Source organism: Ascaphus truei, chromosome 3 (assembly GCF_040206685.1).
Source record: "Ascaphus truei isolate aAscTru1 chromosome 3, aAscTru1.hap1, whole genome shotgun sequence".
In the NCBI taxonomy this organism is placed as follows: domain Eukaryota; kingdom Metazoa; phylum Chordata; class Amphibia; order Anura; family Ascaphidae; genus Ascaphus; species Ascaphus truei.
The window spans coordinates 312,196,858-312,219,713 of NC_134485.1; the positions used below are offsets into that span (position 1 = coordinate 312,196,858).

Genomic DNA, 22,856 nt, shown 5'->3' on the forward strand with positions numbered 1-22,856 from the left:
ATATACCAAAGTGTACAGATAATTATACAGTGATAATAGTGAATAAATGATACTCATACAAACACATATGTGGAAATGCTGCTATAACCCGGTGCAGGATTGCTCTCTCAATCCTCGTGATAAGTGGAGAAGGTGTAGGTCATCAGGAAGCGCAAAAATATGTGGAAACAGAACAATAGAATGATAGTGCAATACTGTATAAAACAGTGACAGAGGTGTATTGTCAGGTCTATCTAAAAAATACTCACAAACGTGAGAAAGTGTGGAGCACGTAAAGGTATCTTTGGGTGCTGTATATGCCACAGAGCGATCAGGAAGTCAATCTTCACCATAAAGATGCAGACTTCAAAGGACCTGAGATTGGCTGTGATGTGGATTACGTCATCGTGTGATGCTGCCTACCGGCGTCCGGAGCTCTTTCCCTGTACTGTGATGGCCGGAGGCAGAGACACGCAGTGTCTGTGGGCTGCAGCTGGAATGAGCGGGTCCTGATCAGCATTCCTCCATCTACTTTGCTGGCCCTGACTGCTCTGGTTCCGTGGATGCTGTGCCGTGGAGACTGACTACAATCACTATCATTCTTTTTGTAAATGTACCTTATAATATATATATATATATATATATATATATATATATATATATATATATATATATGTGTATATATATATCCTACCAAAATAAAACATATAGGGGAACAACAAGGAAAACCAACAACAGGTGGAAAACACAAATGGGAGCAAGAAAGCTGTTTTCTCTGTATTCTATCTATCCCCACAAGCTTTCCTGGGGTCATGGATTAGAGTTTCTACCTGGGCCCATCATGTGTTGGCGGCCCTGTCAACCCACCCTCTCTTTCTATTACATCCCCCACCCCTCTCTTTCTTTCCCTTCTTTGCTCTCACCCCCACATTTATTTCTCTCTCCCCCTCTGCCTATGTATTTCTCTCCCATCTCCCGCTCTCTCTCTATCTCTCTCATCTCTCTCTCCCATATCTCTCTCCCATCTCTCTCTCACATCTCTCTCTCCCATCTCTCTCTCCCATCTCTCCCTCTCTCTCTCCCTTTTCTCAATACCCCCTTCACAATTACCCTCACCTCACTCACAATTCTTTCCCCCTTTGCAATCCCCCTCACAATTCCTCCTCCTCTCCTCACTTTCATTTTTACCCCATCACCAACATTTTTACCCCCTCTCCCCTTACTCACAATTTTACCCCAAACCCTCCTCAGTTACAATTTGATCCCTCTTCCCATCACTCACAATTTTACCACCTGAATCATAATTTTACCCCCCTCACTCACAATTGTATTCCCCCCCCCACCCACAATTTTACCCCCTCCCCCTCATTCACAATTTGACCCTCTCCCAATTTTATCTTGGGGGTGCGCTGGCACAGTATCCTCTGGGGATCAGACGCTTCTCATGCTGGCCCACATGCCTTCCAACGCTGGAAGTCTGGACCAAAATTTGCATCTGGCACGAGGTGCCAGCTCCCCTACAATCCTGTTGCAGTGGGGAGCTCCATCTTCCTGGAGGTTGGGCTCGATTTGTAGCGCGAGAAGAGGCTTTTCCCCAGAGGATCGCATGGACCACCTCAAATGCCATCGTTGGCCAACCCTGATCTACGCTGAGTGCTTAAGCGGAAGGCCCCTGAAATAGCTCCTTGGATCTGAGATTTTACACCAGATATGTAAATGAGCAGAAACAGTACGCCAAGTGGTTCTCATCTGCCATCAAATTCTATGTTTCTATGTTTAGCAATATGCACAAATAAATACAATTACTTCAAAAGACATTTTTGGTTTCTGACTCTTTGTCTTTTATTAGATTTGGTTGACACATACAATCCATAGTGAGGAATTTAAAAAATGAATCAGCAAAATACTTTCCCCAGCATTATTTTTGGGAAAGAAACAAAAATAACAGAAGTATGGAGATTTCTCTAACATTTGGCATCAGCATTAAAATGGCTCATTCATAAAACTGTCCATCTGTCTGGAGCTAAAAGTGCAAGCCAAATAAAATGCAAAATATAAAACAAATAGCATTGGAAAAAGCTTAAGCAATACAAACCCAAGTGAACTGCAAAACACTGCAGAGCAATACCAAGCAAATAAACATGTAATGGGATACTACACTAAAACAAGGAAAACAATTGGATATGTTTAAAAGTAGCCCAGTAGCTGCAGTTCTGGTACAATAACATAATTCGATTTATTGAAGAAAGAAAACCCATTTACTCATAATTAGATGTGACTATTGGTTCAAATTTACTGTGCAGGTTGTACCATTTTTAGGTACATTTCGTCGTATTAAACAAGCAAATCTCAGCTCAAGAGGGGCTGAAAAGTCAGATCATATGACAAAAGGTAGCCATCATTGTAAACATGTAATTTACTGTCTGCTGGACTATAATTGATGCTTTGCATTGTTTCTAAAACTTTATCAATGAGTATGCTGAGTCTGCTTTCCTGTCCAGTTTTTGTATCAAATGCGTAAAATATTTCTTCTTTCCTTGTGTTCACAGGCCTGACAGCATACAGAATGCCACATATGATGAATGCATTGGATACTGCAGGCTTATACTGTCTTGTTTGCCAAGTGTTTTCCACTATAAGTGTTGTGTCATTGAGTTTGCTGATAACAATGTTACCTGTATTTGCCTCAGTGGAATAAATGACCCACAAACCACTTTCATCCACAACAAAATCAATATCCTGCCAGGGTACACCAGCATAAGAGAAACGATTGTTAAACACAGCACTTGGGAGATTTCTCCTAAGAACCAGTTTGTTTCCATTTATATCATGTTTGCACATATCCCCTGAACCATGGCAGTTATAAAAGAGGAAGCTATCATACACTACATGGCCACTTCCTTGCCCATACTCTACTCTGTTCTCTCTGGAATTTCGGTACAAGAGTAAATCATCATAAATGTTGTATAATCGATAGTACTCCAGGTATCTTGCATCAGCATTCAGTGGAGCAACCCAATAGGCATTTTTTTCAGTGCTAAGACGAGAGTAATCTCTACCCCAAGCACCATGCTTGAAGGAAAACCCTTTCCAATTGAGCTGTGTCACAAAGGGCTTGCTGATATTCAACAGGCCACCATGACCACATGTACCTGTAAAAACATGGAAAAATAGGTAGTCAAGAAAACAATAACACTAGTATTCAGTCCATCCAACTAAAATATACATTAATGAATAAGGGTGGGCACATTCACTCGAGAGTGAAAATTTGTTTTTGTTATGGACGTGGTTTTGATTCTAGAAAAATGTTTTGCTCTAGTTTTGCCGAAACTCAAATTGTTTGTTTTTGGACTTTTACCACATTTTGAAAAAAAAAAAAAGTAAAATAAGAAAGACTATGCTATAACAGCCTAATCATGGAAACTACTAAGAAACTAAAAAGATATATTTTAAAACAGAAAAGTAATGAAACATGATATGTCTGGAAACACCTGGAGATGAGCACATAGCCTGGTGTTCTGATTTTGTTCAAAATGTGTGGGTTTTTAAACATCTTAAGGTTTTTGTATTTGGTTTTGTAGAATAAGGTTCTGGTAGTTTCTGATTTTACACACCTGGTTTTTGCCCATCTCTAATAAGTAATAGAAAACAATTTAATGTTTTATTTTCTGCTTTCTGTAAAAGGGCAGGTATGCATCTTTAGTCAGATGTACAGCCCACAGAGAAACGGTTTATACAAAATGGTTTCCATAATGGCTATTGTTCAAAGTACTCAAGAAGAGATGAACAGCACTCCAATGGTCTTCTGCAAAACTGTGTCAATATTTACTGTATTTAAAACAAATCAACGTTTCAGTCCATTTTCACACTCTATATTGTGCAAAGTAATCATACGTACAGTAGAGCTTTTGCACAACACTTAATGTTATCTTCTTATGGCAGTACAATACAGAAGATGTATCCATCAAGTAAATCTAACATTGAGTTTCCTATTCATACTATGAGCTATGTTATTTAGCTCCTAAGAGGCTAATTATACTATAAAGTTGACTGATCCATGCTTGTCCATCCCTCATCCACCCTTTCCGATATATATGCATGAAAAAATAATTGAAGCATTATTTTTGTTCTTGTACAGTATGCCATGCTATTTTTGGTGGACATATCTCTCAGAGCTATGAAGAAATTGAATAAATCATAAATCTTATGCTAGCTAGTGTAGACTACCCCAACCACATTATAGACACGTATATTTTAATGTCTTTCCTTATTTTTTGTACCTTGAATTTATCATTCAACACCAGGTCTGATGTGGAAGAAAAAACCTCCTGTGGCGCTGAGGCAAGGATAAGGATAGGATTGTAGACAGAGTTCTTCTCTTGGATGATTACCTCAAGAAAAAATGACAAAACATGCAGACAACACTGCAATGGTGCATTACCCAGGGACAACAATGGATTATAAATAAAGAGAGCAGTTTAATATAAGACAATTGAACCATACATTATAAAAAACACAATAACTACAATAAAAACTTCCATCTTGAAACTTGCTCCGCCTTAATAAAAATTGGAATCCTACTCACCAAAAGTGACTAGGACATGCGCATTTGTTTAAGGGTCTATTCGCCAGGTAAACTGCTCGCCGTGGGGTGAATTACGCCAGTCACTGAAGGAGGATCACCTTCTATACTCGGAGTCTGCTTGCTGCCAGAGTCTGGTCGATCAACTCCTCTGCTGACGTCACCACTCAGATTTCACTGCTACGGTGTCCCGAAAAGACCCTTAAACAAATGCGCATGCCCTAGTCACTTTTGGTGAGTAGGATTCTAATTTTTATTAAGGCGGAGCAAGTTTCAAGATTCAAGTGCAGAGGCACATGCAAGTTTTTATTGTAGTTATTGTGTTTTTTATAATGTATGGTTCAATTGTCTTATATTAAACTGCTCTCTTTATTTATAATCCATTGTTGTCCCTGGGTAATGCACCATTGCAGTGTTGTCTGCATGTTTTGTCATTTTTTCTTGAGGTAATCATCCAAGAGAAGAACTCTGTCTACAATCCTATCCTTATCCTTGCCTCAGCGCCACAGGAGGTTTTTTCTTCCACAATTCCAAGACTGGTTGGGAGATACCAGAATAACCTCTTTGGGCAGCTCCAAGACTAGCTATTGGACTTTGTATCACAGGTTTTTAAAATATCATTGTTTGCATGAGTGCTATTTTGCACCTATATTTTCACCAACACCAGGTCTGAGCTGGGAAAAAGCTAGTCTACCTAAGAGATCCGTGTATTATGCATGTTTATTAAAGTGGCATCATGTTATTGGATGATAACGCAACGTTGTGCTACAATAATTTAATTAAAAGCTTATGCTAATGAGTTCTGATTCGGACATTGAATTTGCATAGTCTTAGCTTTGTAGATATCATTTTAACTCAGGGAACATAACTTAATTTCCTGTTTTATATAATGTCACGTTATGATCCCTCATTTGACAGAGCTTTGAAAATCTGGCCCATAATCACTTACCTGATGAAAGGCCGTTCGTGGCCAGAAACATTGTAGATGTTGGCATTTTCCAACAAATGAAATGCTATGATTTAATTAAGATAACGAGACATTTTGCTTTCTCATTTTGAGGATCAACAAACTGTGTATTGAGTGCTATGCTTTATTTTCTTATTTTGTGCATTCATATATAGCATGACCACACTGTTTTAAAAGGTATGCACCAGGAAAAATAACTTTTGTAAATATTTTGCCCTATTTTTGTTATCATTTTTTCTACCATAATGTGTATATATAATATATTTTTTTAGGAGTTCTTTCTTCATCGTTAGTACTTACTAAACTTTATTTATCTTTGTTACTAATGAAGGGCACTGCACTGGAAATGTGCTTTGTGTGTGCTCTTCTATGTTTAAAGTAAACTAAGAAAATGTATGTTGATTTCTGCCGCTGCTTCCAGTGTAGCAGTAGACATATGTGATTGAAATCTCACAATAGAGAATGATCTATGTCCCCTTATACAAAAATAACGATGGATCTTTCTACAAGATGTATTTATGCAATTTATGGCAGGGAACACTTCCAGTTACACTACTATATGTTACTATAGAAAATTATGGATATACTACATTCCCTCATGCAAAGGCCCATTTTCATTGCACGGTGCTATACCATAAGGCACTTTACCATACCCGAAGATACATTGATCAATAGACAAGTGAAGGGACTGTGAAGTGCATTCCAGCAACATACAGGGCCTTATTCAGAAAGCCTCGATAAGGCCCTTATCGAGCACTTATCGACCAAAATAGCTACTCGTATTCAGAAAGCCTCGATAAGTGCTTGATAACGGCCTGTATCGACGCAAATTTTTTATCACCCACAGAAAATCGCCAACTGAGCGGCGATCAGCCGCTTATCGACCATTTTCGGAGGGTTGATAAACTCGCGCGATTCAGAGACCCGCGAGTCGGCTGTCGCGGCCTATCGCAGCCCTAAAAGGCATTCTTCTCCCCAAATCCAATACACCACAAAACTTTTGGTAAATTGGTGGGGAGATGGCCTCGATGAGCTGAGATGTGTCGGGACTTAGAAAAAATCAGGCCCCTTTCCTGCCTCGGATTGATGCTTGCGGTCTCCGGAGCTGATAGCCATTAATAGCAGCTCCGGCCCCCCCCGGCATGCATCCGAGGCAGGAAACATGCATGTACAGCAACTTCATTACCTTAGCGGCAAACCGCTAAGGCAATGAAGGGGTTAAACACCCTTGCCACGCTTACAGTAAAGACATACAATACAATACTGTGGCTAGCGAGGGTGGGTGAAGGGGGAATTTGGCCCTTAGTGGATGTTTAGGCCGTGTGGGGGGGGTTGCGGGGGGACTTAACCCCTTCATTACCTTAGCGGTTAATACCGCTAAGGTAATAAAGGGGTTAACCCAACCGCTACCCCCCGCAAGGTCTAAACACCCATACTTAGGGCTAATACCCCCTTCACCCATCCGTGAGGCCTAAGCACCCACCCCTGACTGACTATACCCACCCTATATCCATTGAGTAGTATAGTGGTACAGCATACCCATATAATAAAAATATGGGCATCATAAGCCTCTATAGCACTCAATGGGCACCCTAATGACAATACATTAATACACAAGACACACAATATTAAAACATAAGTAAACTCCAAAAAAACACACTTCACTAAATAAAAACAGTAGCCAGCTAATCCAATCAATAGAAGCAATAACAACATCAACAATGAATTAATTAAACCATTACCCAATCAAACCAATTAATTCCTAAACCAACTCAAAATGAATAGTAACACTAACCAATCCAAACAATGAATTACTCCAACATTAATGAATGTAACCATTAAAAGACAAAGAAATAAATTAAAACAATCTCTGAAGTAACCATAAAACATATTAGCTAACATAATATAACATTAAGTACAAGCAAACACCAATCGCAAACCTTTTATTACATTAAGCATGAACAAACAAACAATCACATCCACATAATAAACTGCAATGAAAAAAAGCAACAGCAATAACAAGCGAGAAATGCCCCCCAAATATTGTCATAATAATGTATTAATCTGTACCCTAAAGTAGTACAGATTCATATATTATCAGTCAATGTGCCTCCCCCAAAAAATCAAAAAACACATCCAAAGATTAAACCTGTAAAAAGAGACATTTACAAACATTGAATATATTACTTACCATTAGTAGCGGTGGCCCTCCGACTCCCGGGGAAACAGGAAACTCACGTACCTTGAAGGCCTCCAACAGCATCCGATGCCATCCGCCATGAAGATCCGGATCAGGTACCCCAATCTTCTTTTTTCTTTCTCTAATCACCTTCTTCTATCTTCATCTGTCACCATTTCTTGTTCTTCTTTATCTTCTTTCTTCATCTGGCAATCCAAAATACCCCATGTTAAATCTCAGCCGATGCTGTCTGATCGGCTTCTTGGGCTCAAATGAGGCGTCACGGCCTTAAATAGGGCTTGTGACGTCACATTTAGCCTCAAAATGGTTAACAGCCACCTGATTGGCTGTTAAAACCATATTCAGACTTTAATTTTTTTTTTGACATGACGTCACTTAAAGGGAATGATGCCAGCCAATCAGAATGGCTGTGCTTCATTTGCCTTTAAGATGACGTCACGAAGCCGGCGTCACATGGTATTTCAGCCAATCAGATCGTGTGAACCAATTCCACACTCTGATTGGCTGAAATACCTTGTGACACAGCGGCCATCTTGGATTTAGTGACGTCATGTTAAAGGGAATGATGCCAGCCAATCAGAATGGCTGTGTTTAATTTGCCTTTTAGATGACGTCACTAAATCCAAGATGGCCGCTGTGTCACAAGGAATTTCAGCCAATCAGAGTGTGGAATTGGCTGAAATACCATGTGACGCCGGCTTCGTGACATCATCTTAAAGGCAAATGAAGCACAGCCATTCTGATTGGCTGGCATCATTCCCTTTAAGTGACGTCATGTCAAAAAAAAATAATTAAAGTCTGAATATGGTTTTAACAGCCAATCAGGTGGCTGTTAACCATTTTGAGGCTAAATGTGACGTCACAAGCCCTATTTAAGGCCGTGACGCCTCATTTGAGCCCAAGAAGCCGATCAGACAGCATCGGCTGGGATTTAACATGGGGTATTTTGGATTGCCAGATGAATAAAGAAGATAAAGAAGAACAAGAAATGGTGACAGATGAAGATAGAAGAAGGTGATTAGAGAAAGAAAAAAGAAGATTGGGGTACCTGATCCGGATCTTCATGGCGGATGGTATCGGATGCTGTTGGAGGCCTTCAAGGTACGTGAGTTTCCTGTTTCCCCGGGAGTCGGAGGGCCACCGCTTCTAATGGTAAGTAATATATTCAATGTTTGTAAATGTCTCTTTTTACAGGTTTAATCTTTGGATGTGTTTTTTGATTTTTTTGGGGGAGGCACATTGACTGATAATATATTAATCTGTACCTCTTTAGGGTACAGATTAATACATTATTATGACAATATTTGGGGGGCATTTCTCGCTTGTTATTGCTGTTGCTTTTTTTCATTGCAGTTTATTATGTGGATGTGATTGTTTGTTGGTTCATGCTTAATGTAATAAAAGGTTTGTGATTGGTGTTCACTTGTACTTAATGTCATATTATGTTAGCTAATGTGTTTTATGGTTACTTCAGAGATTGTTTTAATTTATTTCTTTGTCTTTTAATGGTTACATTCATTAATGTTGGAGTAATTCATTGTTTGGATTGGTTATGGTTTTGTAATTAATTGGTTTGATTGGGTAATGGTTTAATTAATTCATTGTTGATGTTATTGCTTCTATTGATTGGATTAGCTGGCTACTGTTTTTATTTAGTGAAGTGTGTTTTTTTGGAGTTTACTTATGTTTTATTATTGTGTGTCTTGTGTATTAATGTATTGTCATTAGGGTGCCCATTGAGTGCTATAGAGGCTTATCATGCCCATATTTTTATTATATGGGTATGATGTACCACTATACTACTCTACACTATACTGACTATAGGGTGGGTATAGTCATTCAGGGGTGGGTGTTTAGGCTTCCCGGGTTGGTATCGGGTCAGGGTGGGTTAACCCCTTAATGACTATAGCGGTTAGTAACCGCTAAGGTGATTAAGGGGTTAGGGGCCATTAGAATGTCTTTATTATGTATATATGCTTTCTTGCTACGGAGGACAGAGGGACCTGCTGTTGTGGTAAGTATAACTGTATTTATTTACTTTATTTTTGTATGCTAATGCAGTGATTAATAATGGGCAAATAACCTATTATCCATATCTGGATAATAGTTATTTTGCCCATTACTGTACTGTATGGGTTTGGGCGGAGGGGGGGCGTGTATTGATGTTTATTAAAATATTTATTGATATATATTTCTTTAATAGTGCAGATTTGCAGGGGGTCTCCGGAGCTGAACCACATTGGTTTTATGTCCAGGGACCCCCTGCTTCCCGAGATACAGGCACCTTTATGGGGTGCCGGTATCCCTCTGCATTGAAATGTCCCGCGTCACGTGACCGGGACATTTCCTTGCATAGGAGATACCGGCACCCCATAAAGGGGCCTGTATCTCAGGAAGCAGGGGGTCCCTGGACCTGAAACCAAAGTGGTTCAGCTCCGGAGACCCCCTGCACCTCTACACTATGAAAGAAATGTATATTTAAATAAATAATTTTCAGGCGACATTTCTGCTGTGTGAGGCGGCTCTCTCAGAGCAGCTCTCTCTGCAGCAGAAATGAATCGCCGGTTCAGACCTTTTCAGAGGCTCAATGCTGTCGCTGGCAGCAACTCGCCCGTTTTGGGCATTTTGCTATCACTGGTAATCGAGCCTTTCTGAATACCGTGATAGCAACACCCAAAAAAACGGCATTTTACATTCCCTGGCGATTTTTTTTATCAACCCTCTCTGAATAAGGCCCACAGTGTTTTATAGTATAGCACTGCTTAGAAAATGTTGACTATAGCCCCCATGGAATATTTGTTTAATTGTTTCCTAGCACTGGTGTATTACAAGTATACTTCATCCTAATAAGCCCTTTTCCCCAAATCTTTAGGGAACATCAATGCATTTACAATATCTCACCTACAGAGCTTTAAGTACATTTAGTACTCAAGGAACAACATGAATTATACGGGAAAAAATAGGATTGGTATAAAAAAAAGTATGAGGAGTGGCAGTTGTGGTTTTATGCTTAGAAATTCAACACATTTTTGACCAACAACCTTAGGGCTGAAGAAAAAGCACATTTTTGCCTTTTCTCTTCACTTTAAACCTTTTTAACATTAGAGTGCATTCATTAAAATAGTAATTGTTTTTGATGAAAACAAGTTATTCAGAATGATTTATTGGTAGCCCTTTTAACTTTATGTGCCCCCAATAATGCTGCTAACGTGAACTGTGATAAGGGGGGGTTATGTACAAAGAGATACATTGGGAATGACTAGTACAAAGTGCAGCTACATTGGTTTCTTTCATTTTTTTTTTTTTTTCATTTGACTTTGTATTCTACTTCTTCCTCCTTTGCCTTTTCACAATCTACTAAAGCTGACGAAAGTAATGCTTACCAGCTGGAATGTATGCATTTTCTTTACTGCTCTGCTCTTGACATTCCTTCAAACGATTCTTCAGAGCAACAATCTCTCGGCGGATTGCAAGGACATTGTTCTTATCTAGACTTTCTAGCTGATGTAGCATCAGAGTCATATTCCTAATCTGCAAAGGAAAAAATAAGAATGTCATGTGGGAGAAAATTACTTTCCAAATGAATCCATATGAATACATGATTTCAGTAAAATAGAGAAATATAAATCTGCTTTAGAATAAGTAACAGCTTTGAGTGCAATATTAACCCTTTTGAAAACGCCACCCCCAAATACATGTAATAAAAACCCACTCCAAATACATATTTTAAAAAAACACCCACAAAAACATATAAAAATAAAAACATTACCTCCAAATACATATAAAAAACAACCCTCAAATAAATATAAAAAAAACCACACCACAAATACATATAAAACAACCCCCACCCCTTAAATACATATAAAACAGCCTCCCCACCCCCCAAATACATATAAAACAAACCCCACCCCCCCAAATACATATCTAAACCCCCTATAACAAAATAAAGTCTTATAGACAACTTGACCAAGAGGATGGAGGCTTGGAGCAGGCCACCACAGTTTGACCCCAAATGCAGCCTGCATGTGTCAGAACAATGATTTCTTTATTTGTTGCCTTCATCCCCAGACAGTTCAATATAAAATGTAGGAAGATAACATTATGTCCCTTCTTTAATTATAGTTTCACTTTATTGGCCTTGCCCTTCCCTATGCCTTTTTTACAGCATTTTTCTTCTTAAACAAACTTACCTCCACGTATAACTGATCGACAATGGTATTGCCGCCATCTACAGAGATTTTCAGTTGAGAGACCAGCTTTTCCATCTCTCTGATTTCCAATTTTAGTAATTCAAAGTCCAATTCAACATAGGAAATACTAGACCTCTCCATTGCTTCAACCTTAATATTTAGGTGTAGAATTCTTTTTTCATATAACTCGATAGACGCTGTGTAATCGACAATCTGAAAAAGAAAGACGTTAAATGAATATAGCTGATGTAATGTAAATGGCAGATTTCTCCAAGCAATGCCCTAGCACTCTGCTCTTACCCAAAACAGTTTCCAAAACAAATCAGGGAAACAAGCTAGGACTATTCTATCACTGGGGAAAACTACACTAATTATACAGTAGGCTGTGATACCACTACATTCATTAAATAAAATGTTTGATAAACAAACATGTGGTTATCTGAAAAGAGCTTTTGGAAACTCCATTACAATAAGGCAGGGGTGCTCAAGTCCAGTCCTCAGACCCTCCCGACTCCCCCCCCCCACCACCCCCAACAGGTAAGGTTTTCAGGAAATCTTTGCTTCAGCACAGGTGGCTCAGTCAAAGACTCAGTCAAAAATGAAGCCTCTGATTGAGCCATCTGTGTTGTAGCTGGGACTGATTGAGCCACCTTGTGCTGAAGCAGGGATACCCAGAAAACCTGACCTGTTGGGGAGGCTTGAGGACTGGAGTTGAGACACCCTGCAATAGGGGATGAAAACCTCCACAGAATCCGAACGCAAAGTGTATTACACACATGCAGAATTTATAGAGGTCTCATTTATCATAATTTTTCTTTAATAAATCTTAGATTTGGTTAACACCTTAAATCCACAATTAGTTCTTTCTATTCTGAGTGAAGTCACCCAGGAGACTGCCATATTGGTCCATTATAAATGATCAAAAATCCTATATTATAAGAACTTGACATGCATGTCACATTTGGTTTAAATTGTTAAATGGTATATATGTATTTTTATGTTCAAAAGCACCATAACATTATTTAAAATGTGTATATTCTTATTCATCGTACTTAGAGTTGGTAATCAGTAACCCTTTATTCTCCAAACTGACTCAAAACATCCAGCACTCACTGACTTTACCGAAAAATTGTAAACCAGGAAATAAGCCAAAAATGAAAATAATTTAATATTTACACAAGATAACAATAACTTGGAGAGATGTCTCACAGTGGGATTATGACACTCTAGGGTATACGTGGTATAGGGAAAGAACACAGGGTAAGGGAGTGAGAAATAAAAAAAAACCACAGGTGTGGGGGAAACAAACACACTGGGGGATGGTTAATTAGGGGGGCAACGTTTTGAGGTGAATACCCCTTCTTCAGGCCCGCTCCCTCTGGTCCAAAAGGACCATAAGGTACTTCCCTTATCCCTCTTTCCCCAACCAATAATCTGCCAGCCGAATCCCACAGTCAAAGATAATATGATATACAGCAAAACAGAGAAACAGCTCAAATTAGCTAGAGTCCAGAACCAGCAAGAGTTCCAATCCAGTGAACAACAAACAACAGAAAATCAAACCCTATGATCCTTGGCAGCAACGCACTCTCTTTCTCACTCCTGCTGTGTAGTGCTGGTTTATAAAATGTGTATATTCTTATTCATCGTTCTTAGTGTTGGTAATCAGTAACCTTTTATTTTCCAAACTGACTCAAAACATGGGTGGTAAGGATGTAACGCAATAATAACAATACAATTGTAACAATGTAAGCTTTTTGGAAATGGGTCCTCTTTATATATTGTTTCATTGCATTTTAAAGTGTATGTATTTTGAGTTTTGTTCTTGTCCCTTCCCCTATTTTGCACTGTACTGTGGAATATAAATAAACGCTAATACTGTAGTAATAATAATAAAAATAATAATAATAAACATACACTGATCTAGTAGGTAAGGAGGAAATCCCTTTCCAATGGAACTTACAATCTTAAAATAGTGGAACAATGACTGTAATAAATACAGTTTACAGGCTTCACACTGACTAGACATTACAAATAAGTTGAAAGAATCATCTGTTTTCGGTTCTAAATGCAAGTGGCATTTTAGCTATTTATTGTATGTGGTATCACAACTCAACAAACAAAGGATGCATCTTGATTAGGGTGCAAGTTAAGTGGGTCAGGGAAATAAAGAAATAGAGGGTAAACTGAATGAATCAGAAAAGGACATTGATTCATGCATGAAACACTGTGGACATTTTCCAAAAAGTCAGAATAGGCAAGTAAATTTGCCTCAGGCTGCCTATGCCTAAATGAGCAGTGCTTACTGCAAATCGCAGATGAACCAACCTGACACAGACTTTGGCAGCCTGACAGGAGTAATATCTTCCTTGGACAGTTGCCTTTCAAAGTTCAATGGACACTATTTAGAAAAAATGACTTTTTTGTTCTTCTTTCTTATTATTCGGTTTCTTCTCTCTCTGTCTACTGCCGTTAGTTTCAATTATCTTCTGCTGTCTTCTTCTGTTTAAATAATCATTAATGCTTCTTAGTAACCAATTTCTAAAAACGGTGCTGCTATTTTAAACCAGTGTTGGAATGTGTGTGCATCTCCTGTGCAAAAGGGATTGCCAGGGTCTTTCTACCTATCCATAGCGCACTTAAGGCTAGATTAACTAAGATCCATTAGCCTATTTAATGTGACTTTAGCCTAACCATAAAGTAGTTTCACTAAAGCAAATGACATGATGTTCACCAGGATTTACAACTGTAAAAAGCATGGAGAGTGAGAGAGGGGAGAGAGAGTGGGAGAGAGGTGGTGGGGGGGTGGGAGGGGGAGGGATAGAGAAGGAGAGATTCGACATATATACATCCAAATAGATTACCATAGACTCCTAAAATACCTGGGAAATCTAAGTGACGTATAATTGCTGGCATCTTTTCTTAACCTCAGAGATAAAGGACGTTGAAGTGTTACTGTGCTGTTACTCCATCAGTGTGCTGGAGATCAGAATGTTACAGATCCAACATAGCCAGGTACCTGACCATCTATCTAAATGTGGTTAAATAGGTGGAACTGCTGCTTTAATATACCGTGTATATGCTATCATTTACACAGTGGTGTATTGGAAGTGTTTTGGTGTGCTTATTCATTTTTGTTACACTTCTGCTCTATGGACACTACAAAAGCACAAAGAAATCTCTAATATATTTGCTTAGCTATGAAGGCCGAAGAATAAATACAAATAAATTAATATTAGAGTTCGAAGAAAAAGAAAAAAAAACATGGTTCGTTTTAACTCCTTCAATGCCAGAGTGGCCTGCAGTATACAGTATGCCCCTCTGGTACTAAATGGATTAATGAAACAATTCCAATATAGTGAGGCAGACGACTCCTTTGAAATGCATGAGGCAATTGATGCTTGGAATGAGTGAGACTGCCTTCTGAGGCAGACTCATTCCGCTGACACATGACAGACCTGCATTTCACAGAGGCAATCACCCCACACTAGCCTGTTTGCAACCTGGTCTAACTGAAGCAGAGAATCATTACCTCATGAAGATTGCCAGTTGGTGAAGCTGAGGCAAAGGGAACTTAATGACCTACCATAATAGAACATAAAGGATGTGCTTAAATAAACAGCTTTATGATACCATAATTACTTTTATGATCAGAATTCTCTGAGGTTAAATGAATACAAAACATTATCCATGTTTGTAAGTTATAAACCCGGTGGACTGTATAGGGCCATCAACATAACGCCTCCTAAGGACACATAGTTTGCATATCCTGATAAAATGTATTTGAGCTGATAGCAGTAATACAGCTTAGATAATGGCTGATTGAGCTGTACTGCACATAAATCGGTGAATTGCATTTCATCTCAATTGTTTTATATTTTTCCAATTTGTGAAATGAGATTATTAAAGCATTTAGTGTTGGATGAAAATACTCTGCATATCAACGTAGTGTGATACAGGCCCCTATAAAGCTTAACCATGTGAAAGCAAGACATGTTTCACATTTAAAAAAAAAAAAAAACACACTTTATTTTGTAATGATCGTGTTTCAGAAAAAGAGATTTCTGCTTTTTCTTGTATTTTTTCTGCCCCAAAAATATTGGTATTTTTTAGTTATAAGAGGAAAAATCCATAATGTAATGAACTGCCAATGTTCAGATTTTAATCCCTTCAGTGCCTGAATGACATACAGCATATGTCATGAAAAGTGCCACCCCAGAGGCCCTAATGATGTACTCTGCACGTTATGACCATTTGCTTGTTTTATAAGGGCTGTCAGCGTTCAGCGCTTCCATAGAGACTACTCCGGACCCTCCCCTTCTGGTCCAGCAGCAGGAACCCTCTTCAGAGCAATAATGTGATCCATCAGTGCCGCAGGGTAAGTGGTCATGGAGCGGACAGGACCCTCTGGTACTGAAAGGCTCCAGGAAAATACAAATTGATTTGTTTCTTACTGGTTTTCCTAGGGACTTGCTTTAGGCAGCTATAATATATCAATGTAAAATCACTTACCTTTGCAAGTGCACGCTCCACTTTTCCTGAGAGAGTGTGAGCAGTAATTTCTAGTTTTTCCATTCTCAGTACTGGGAACGTGTTGTCCGGCATGTACACAGAGCACTGGCAGGTCCCGTGCTCATCCACTTTTCCAGTGACATTATTAATTAGCTGAAATCACAATTGTAACAATTTAAGTTCATGAAGCAAAGAAACTTCTGGCTGCTGTTGTGTGAAATCCACATTCATGTGTTTGTAACAATGCGCAGTGGTATAATTATAAATTATTAAAATTAGGGTATAACATTCATTTTTAATATAGCAAATACAAATATCACTTGTGAGCACATTCACATATCTGCAATCCGGCTTTTCACCATTATCTCTTAGCATACAGTGCTTCCGCTGCAGCCAGGGATTCTGGGAAATGACATTTGTTTTAATGTAAAAATGACATCTTTGGAAGACCACTTAAAAGAACTACTGTGATGTTTTAAAATTCCACTGTGCTTTTTTAAAATTATATTTATTTAAAAAATGTTTTACCAGGAAATAATACAATGTGAGTTACCTCACGTTTTCAAGTATGGCCTGGGTACAGAGTTTTGATAATATGGGTACATTAAATTAACAGAGGTTATACATTCAATTGACAGACATTTATGGATATGAGTGTACATAAATGTCCACCTTAAACAAAACCTCATAGCAGAACATCAGATCAGCTTTTTATTTAGAGCAGATCAAAAGCGTGACAATGATGTACAGTATATAAATTAACTCTGCCAGTGCTGGAATAGACAAAACAAAAAGTATAGAGCACTCCCATATACAAATGTGCAAATCAAGTACTGGTGGAAATGCAATAATAAAGGCCAATTGTTCCATAAACCATACAATACAATGGGGATTGTGTTCATGCACAAGGTACTGCCAGATACCTGCGGTTTTCATACCACAATCAAACAGGATGCAACAATTGGGTATCTGTAGCGCACACTTGGTAAAGGTAAATAATATGTGACAATTATTTCATGACAGTAATTATGTGAGTATAAATGCAGACCAGATACATCACTAATCCTCTGCTGCGGTTTTTCTCCATGTCGTCACAGAATGCAATCACATAGTCTGGTGTGTGGTTAGCCTCATGCAAAGAGAAACATAGATGGTGTAATAAGGTTTACTACAGGTTACACACAACAAACACAGCGGGGAAAAGGAACACACAATTTCCCCACTGTTTGAAAACAGTGAGTGACTTGAGGTGCACTCCAATCCTGCTCGCAGCAGGATTCCTAAGGAAGCCAAGGAATTTGGCAAAACGCGTAGGTATTGTATGTCTTTATTTATATAGCGCCATAAATGTACATAGCGCTTCACAGTAGTAATACACATATATAACAAATAATATAAATAACAGGTCATGGGAATAAGTGCTTTAGACATAAAAGTAACATTAAGGAAGAGGAGTCCCTGCTCCGAGGAGCTTACAGTCTAATTGGTAGGTAGGTTAATGTATAGAGACAGTAGGAGGGAATTCTGGTAAGTGGTCTGCAGTGGGCCAAGCATTATGTATCAGGATTATCCACAGTGCTATTCATATGCTTCTTTAAGCAAATGTGTCTTAAGGTGGGTCTTAAAGGTGGATAGAGATAGTGCTAGTCGGGTATTGAGGGGAAGGGCATTCCAGAGGTATGGGGCAGAAAGAGAGAAAGGTTTAAGGCGGGAGAGAGCTTTAGATACAAAGGGGGTAGAAAGAAGACATCCTTGAGAAGAACGCAAGAGTCGGGATGGTGCAGTAGGTCTTTTGGTTCCGTGAGGCACTGGACCTGGAGCTCCAACAGCTGACGTCATCCAGCCCCATAATTTGGAGACGGAAATGCGGACCTGGAAGCCGTGCATACGGCTGTGTACACGGAGGACCAGAGCTGCGAGCAAGATTGGAGTGTGCCTTAAGTCACTCACTGTTTACAAACAGTGGGGAAAGTGTGAGTGTTACCTTTCCACTCTGTGTTTGTTGTGTGTAACCTGTAGTAAACCTTATTACACCATCTATGTTTCTACATGTGTTTCTCTTTGCCTGAGGCTAACCACACACCAGACTATGTGATTGCATTCTGTGACATCATGGAGAAAAACTGCAGCAGAGTATTAGTGATGTATCTGGTCTGCATTTATACTCACATAATTACTGTCAGGAAATAATTGTCATATAATATTTACCTTTACCAAGTGTGCGCTACAGATACCCATTTGTTGTAGTGTTTGAATAGGCCTACAACCAAGAGTATCTAATAGTAACCAACAAAAGGCCCTGATACTCAACGTTGTGCTAAGCTTTAGCACAATGTTACTCCTAATCACATAAATGGGAGTAAAGCCATACTAAAGCTTGACATCTTCTTGTGATTTGGAGCAAAGTATTCAGTGTTAATAGCAATACAGGTTCCATCTATGACAGTCTACAACAAGCAACATTTGTGGTGCTACATTAGCAAGTCTTCTTATGTTTTCACCTTAGATCCCTTCCTTCATTGGCATTGTAGCACTTCAGAAATGCTTGCTTGTAGTTGTATCTGTTTGTTCAGTAGTGAGAAAAATAGTTGAAACTATTGCAATGTGTCTATTGATTTACATTTAGTTATTGTACAAAATAACTAAGGAGATATCTTAAAGATAAAAACAAAGTGCTAAAAATGTTTTAAACTGCTTTCCTTTTTAGCTGTTTTTAGTCAGAGTTTTAAACGTTTGACCACACAAATCTCAGGTTGAGGAAAAAGGTTTCTAAAAGTGATTGTAGTTTTGGTTCTCTGTATACATGCCAGTCAACTACACTTTAGTTTCCAAAACATTCAAACCATAAACATCAAGCATATCTATGTGACAGACATTGCCATGAAATAACTATATTTTAGATAGGAAATTGTTTGCTAGTACTTTTGTTTTGGCAGTCACATTTGAGGCAATATAATGAACAAAAAAAATCCACAGTTGAGTTATCTTAATTGACTATCATGCTGTTTACATTACAATGCATTTTGTGTACTGAAATGAAAGGGTAAATGTAAACATACCATTGAAACAGGTAGATTTTCACTTGATCCCGAGTTATCAACAATGGGCAGTTCTGGTGAGGCCAATCTCTGAAATTACAAAACAAAATGCTTAACTAAGACAGAAACCTTCTTGGCTTATTTTGTTCAATAAGTGCATTCCAACGCCTAAAGAGATGTATAAACACTTAGCAGGAATGGAGAAATCCTCACAAGTTATTTGAAAAAATAACCTCTTAACTGTAGCAAATTGCAAAAATATAGAGCAGTACTCCTGAAAGCTTACAAAGTCAACGAGAATGTATTCCATATAGATGAAAAAGTTGGGAATAATTGGGTACCTCCAGGAGTACTGCTCCGCTTCTTGTTATTCAATACTGTATTTTGCTTTTTCAGGAATTATGGTTGTGTATAGATGGTACTGTAAATGTATTGTCTCAATCTTTATTAACATATTTTTTTTCTTTTGACAAAGCGTTTTTCCGTTAGGATGAACACTCTTCTTAACAAAACAGGTTTCCAACAACTAGCAAACTATTGTGCAGCAAAGCACACTTCTCTTTTGCCTTAAACATAGCTCTCACAGACATAAATCTAAGGTGTCTAAGGTTTCGAAAATCTCTCAGCTGCAAATATTATACAAAAATATCAGCCGGTTTATGACTTTGTTTTGCTCAGTGCTTAACTTAAATAAAGAATAAGTGTAATAATATACCATTTTGATGTACTTGTACAGTAAGTACAAGATTCTTTGGGTCAGATGCTCTAAGCTTGGTTAAACCACTTATTGTGACGCTTAAATCACGATAACAGTAACACTGTATCCTCAAAGGACAATGACAAAGTTGTCATCTCTTCTCTGGTAAAGTGCATATTGTAAAATATAATGAACGCTAGTTGCAAATTATATGCAAATTGGGTCAATATATCCTTATCCAATAAAGTTTGTTAAGGTTAACGCATGGACTTAGTGTTATGTTATTTAAGTCAGTGATTCCCAAAATGGGATTTATGAGCCCCTACCGTCTCCAAGGGGTTTGACAAAAAAATATGTTATGGCAGATTTCGGTCAGTATAATGGGTTCCAGAGCCTATGTGATGACTGCACACTTAAGGTCCCAAACTGCAAGTTAGCATGGGTGATATAGATTTCAATGAAAGCAAGAGCTTCCACAATACTTTGCCTCCACAATGGCAAGGCATTGTGGGGCGAGACCTTGGAAGCTCCCACAGTAATTGACAGTCATACCACCTATGGTGTCTGCACCCACCAAGGAGCAGTGTGGGGACTTATTAAGTGTGTGTGTGTGTGTGTGTGTGTGTGTGTGTGTGTGTGTGTGTGTGTGTGTGTGTGTGTGTGTGTGTGTGTGTGTGTGTGTGTGTGTGTGTGTGTGTGTGTGTGTGTGTCATGAGCTTTGAACACTATACTGACATTGATTAGTTTTCTTAGCAACAGTCTGATAAGTAGGCAATAAGATTTATTAATTAGAGGTTCATGGAGAAATGGCTTTAGCAGTGTCTGGATGGATGTTACACCACATTTAGGCATGGGATAAAAAACAGAGTTCTTCCCTCCATTAAATGCCTCTTCTATTTATCTGCTATGTTATCCTACAATAACAATCATATTAAGCCTACAGAAATTAGATGTATTTTGGATGTTGAATTTTCATATAATTAGATTTCATGTTAAATCAGTGAACATAATGTCAGTTCCTGTTTTAGGTAGCATCATGTAATCAGCCTTGATTTACGGAGCCCTATAAATTCATATTCCCTTTCCTATTTAACATACAGGTAGCAGTGTGCGTATGACTCACATTAAGCTATTTCTAGCACAGTATGTTCGATCAGAGAATAGAATTAAATGACTCACTTGGTTGGATAGCAAGCAGGACAAAGAAGATTTAAATACCGCCTTTATCTTTACTGATAAAATGTCTCTGCAATGCATTTCTGGAAATTCCAGCACTGAAGGATTAAGCAACCTTTGGCCAGCTGTATATCCTTAAGAGTCACAGAGGTGACATCTGCTCACTTAAAATACCCTCCACTCTTCTCATTCCCTCCCCATTTCAAAAGTCTATTCTCTGCCTTATAAGAGTCAGCCTGGCCTTTGTTCTCAAACCTACCTCTTCACAGGCAGAAGGACCGCAACTATGCTTCATTCTAATGCATTACAGACTGTTCTGACAGAAAAAAGGCTAATAGTGAATGCATTATCATGAAAATAGAACACATATTTTGAGGGAAAAGAAATGTGTCAATTTATTTTTCCTCTAATTTTTCAATCCATATAAATAAAATAAACTTACATCTAGAACCAAAGTAGACCCATACACTGAAACAGTGCATTGCAGAAAAACTGCTAGAAGACATCGCCCCATGCTCTTCATCTTCCCTCTTGGGCTGATCAATGGTACAGTTACTGTACAAGTATTCTGCAGACCTTTTATGTAATTGCTGGGGAATTTCCCAATCTATATTCTGTGTCCACAGCATACTTTACCTGAAAGAAGTGAAGTAATTATTTTATTTCCCCAGTGCACAACATTTCACACCACTCTTTTGTCATTGAGCAATTCATACTTTACAAGCAGAAGTTGAAAAATAATGTTTAGGGTAACATTAGTTTCATGTTATCCTTTCAGTTTATTCACCAGAAAGAACATTGCTAAAGCTTTATGATATCTAAGGTGCAACAGTCTTTAGGATATTCGAAATACTCCACTAGCTTGAGCAATGTATATATAGCAATCATCTAATTTTTCATCAATTTCCAAAATACAAGTGCTATTTTGGTTATGTATGTACGTATATCTTTATTTATATAGCGCCATCCAGCTACATAGCTCTTCACAATACGTGGCATAATATTATAACACATAATGGGAATAAGAGCTTCAAACAATAGGGAAAGGTGTCCCTGCCCAGAAGATAATAGGTGGTTATGCTGCAACTAGTTCAATACATTTAACCCAATCCTCTATAGTGCTGCAAAAGAATGTGTTTATTTTAGGTACAATTTAAATAGTTTGCCCTTTTCCAAGGAGATTTAAAAAAAAGGTTCAGATTTCCCATTTTGTTTAAAATAGGCTTTTTATTTTTAGTGTGAATCCTAAAAAAAGAATGCATATCATTGAAACATTTCCTCCACCTTTGCTCACCTCGTTTTGTGGCCCCTATTCAATATATTGTGAAGCTGTCTTTACTGTACTAGAGAATATTGTAGTCTCATTCATTTAAATAGACGCTGTTCTCCAGTAGGGCGGAGATGGCTTCACACATTGAATAGGGACCTATGTCATAGAACTGAAGAAGAGAAGGGAGTTTTGTCTGTGAAACAATAATTATAGCACACACAGAAAGGAGGTGCTAGAGGAAGTCA

General features: G+C 38.4%; 1 protein-coding gene across 1 annotated transcript; it reads right to left on the bottom strand.

Moving 5' to 3' along the window:
- Window positions 1-1,796: 1,796 nt before the first annotated feature.
- Window positions 1,797-21,934, bottom strand: OLFM4 (olfactomedin 4). Its single transcript, XM_075591050.1, has 6 exons — window positions 21,784-21,934; window positions 19,490-19,558; window positions 16,431-16,583; window positions 11,919-12,131; window positions 11,112-11,259; window positions 1,797-3,131 (listed from the first exon to the last, which is right to left on the bottom strand). Exons 1-6 carry the CDS (start codon window positions 21,862-21,864, stop codon window positions 2,329-2,331), a joined length of 1,467 nt encoding a protein of 488 aa, XP_075447165.1. The 5' UTR covers window positions 21,865-21,934; the 3' UTR covers window positions 1,797-2,328.
- Window positions 21,935-22,856: the final 922 nt, after the last annotated feature.

Bases quoted from the DNA above. Each gene is read 5' to 3' on its own strand.
- OLFM4 (XM_075591050.1), bottom strand. From the start codon at position 21,864: ATGAAGAGCATGGGGCGATGTCTTCTAGCAGTTTTTCTGCAATGCACT. The intron at 16,584-19,489 runs GTATGTTTACAT...TTGTGATTTCAG, and splicing joins AAAATCTACCTGTTTCAATG to CTAATTAATAATGTCACTGG. The intron at 3,132-11,111 runs GTAAGCATTACT...ATGTTTTTACAG, and splicing joins AAATGCATACATTCCAGCTG to GTACATGTGGTCATGGTGGC.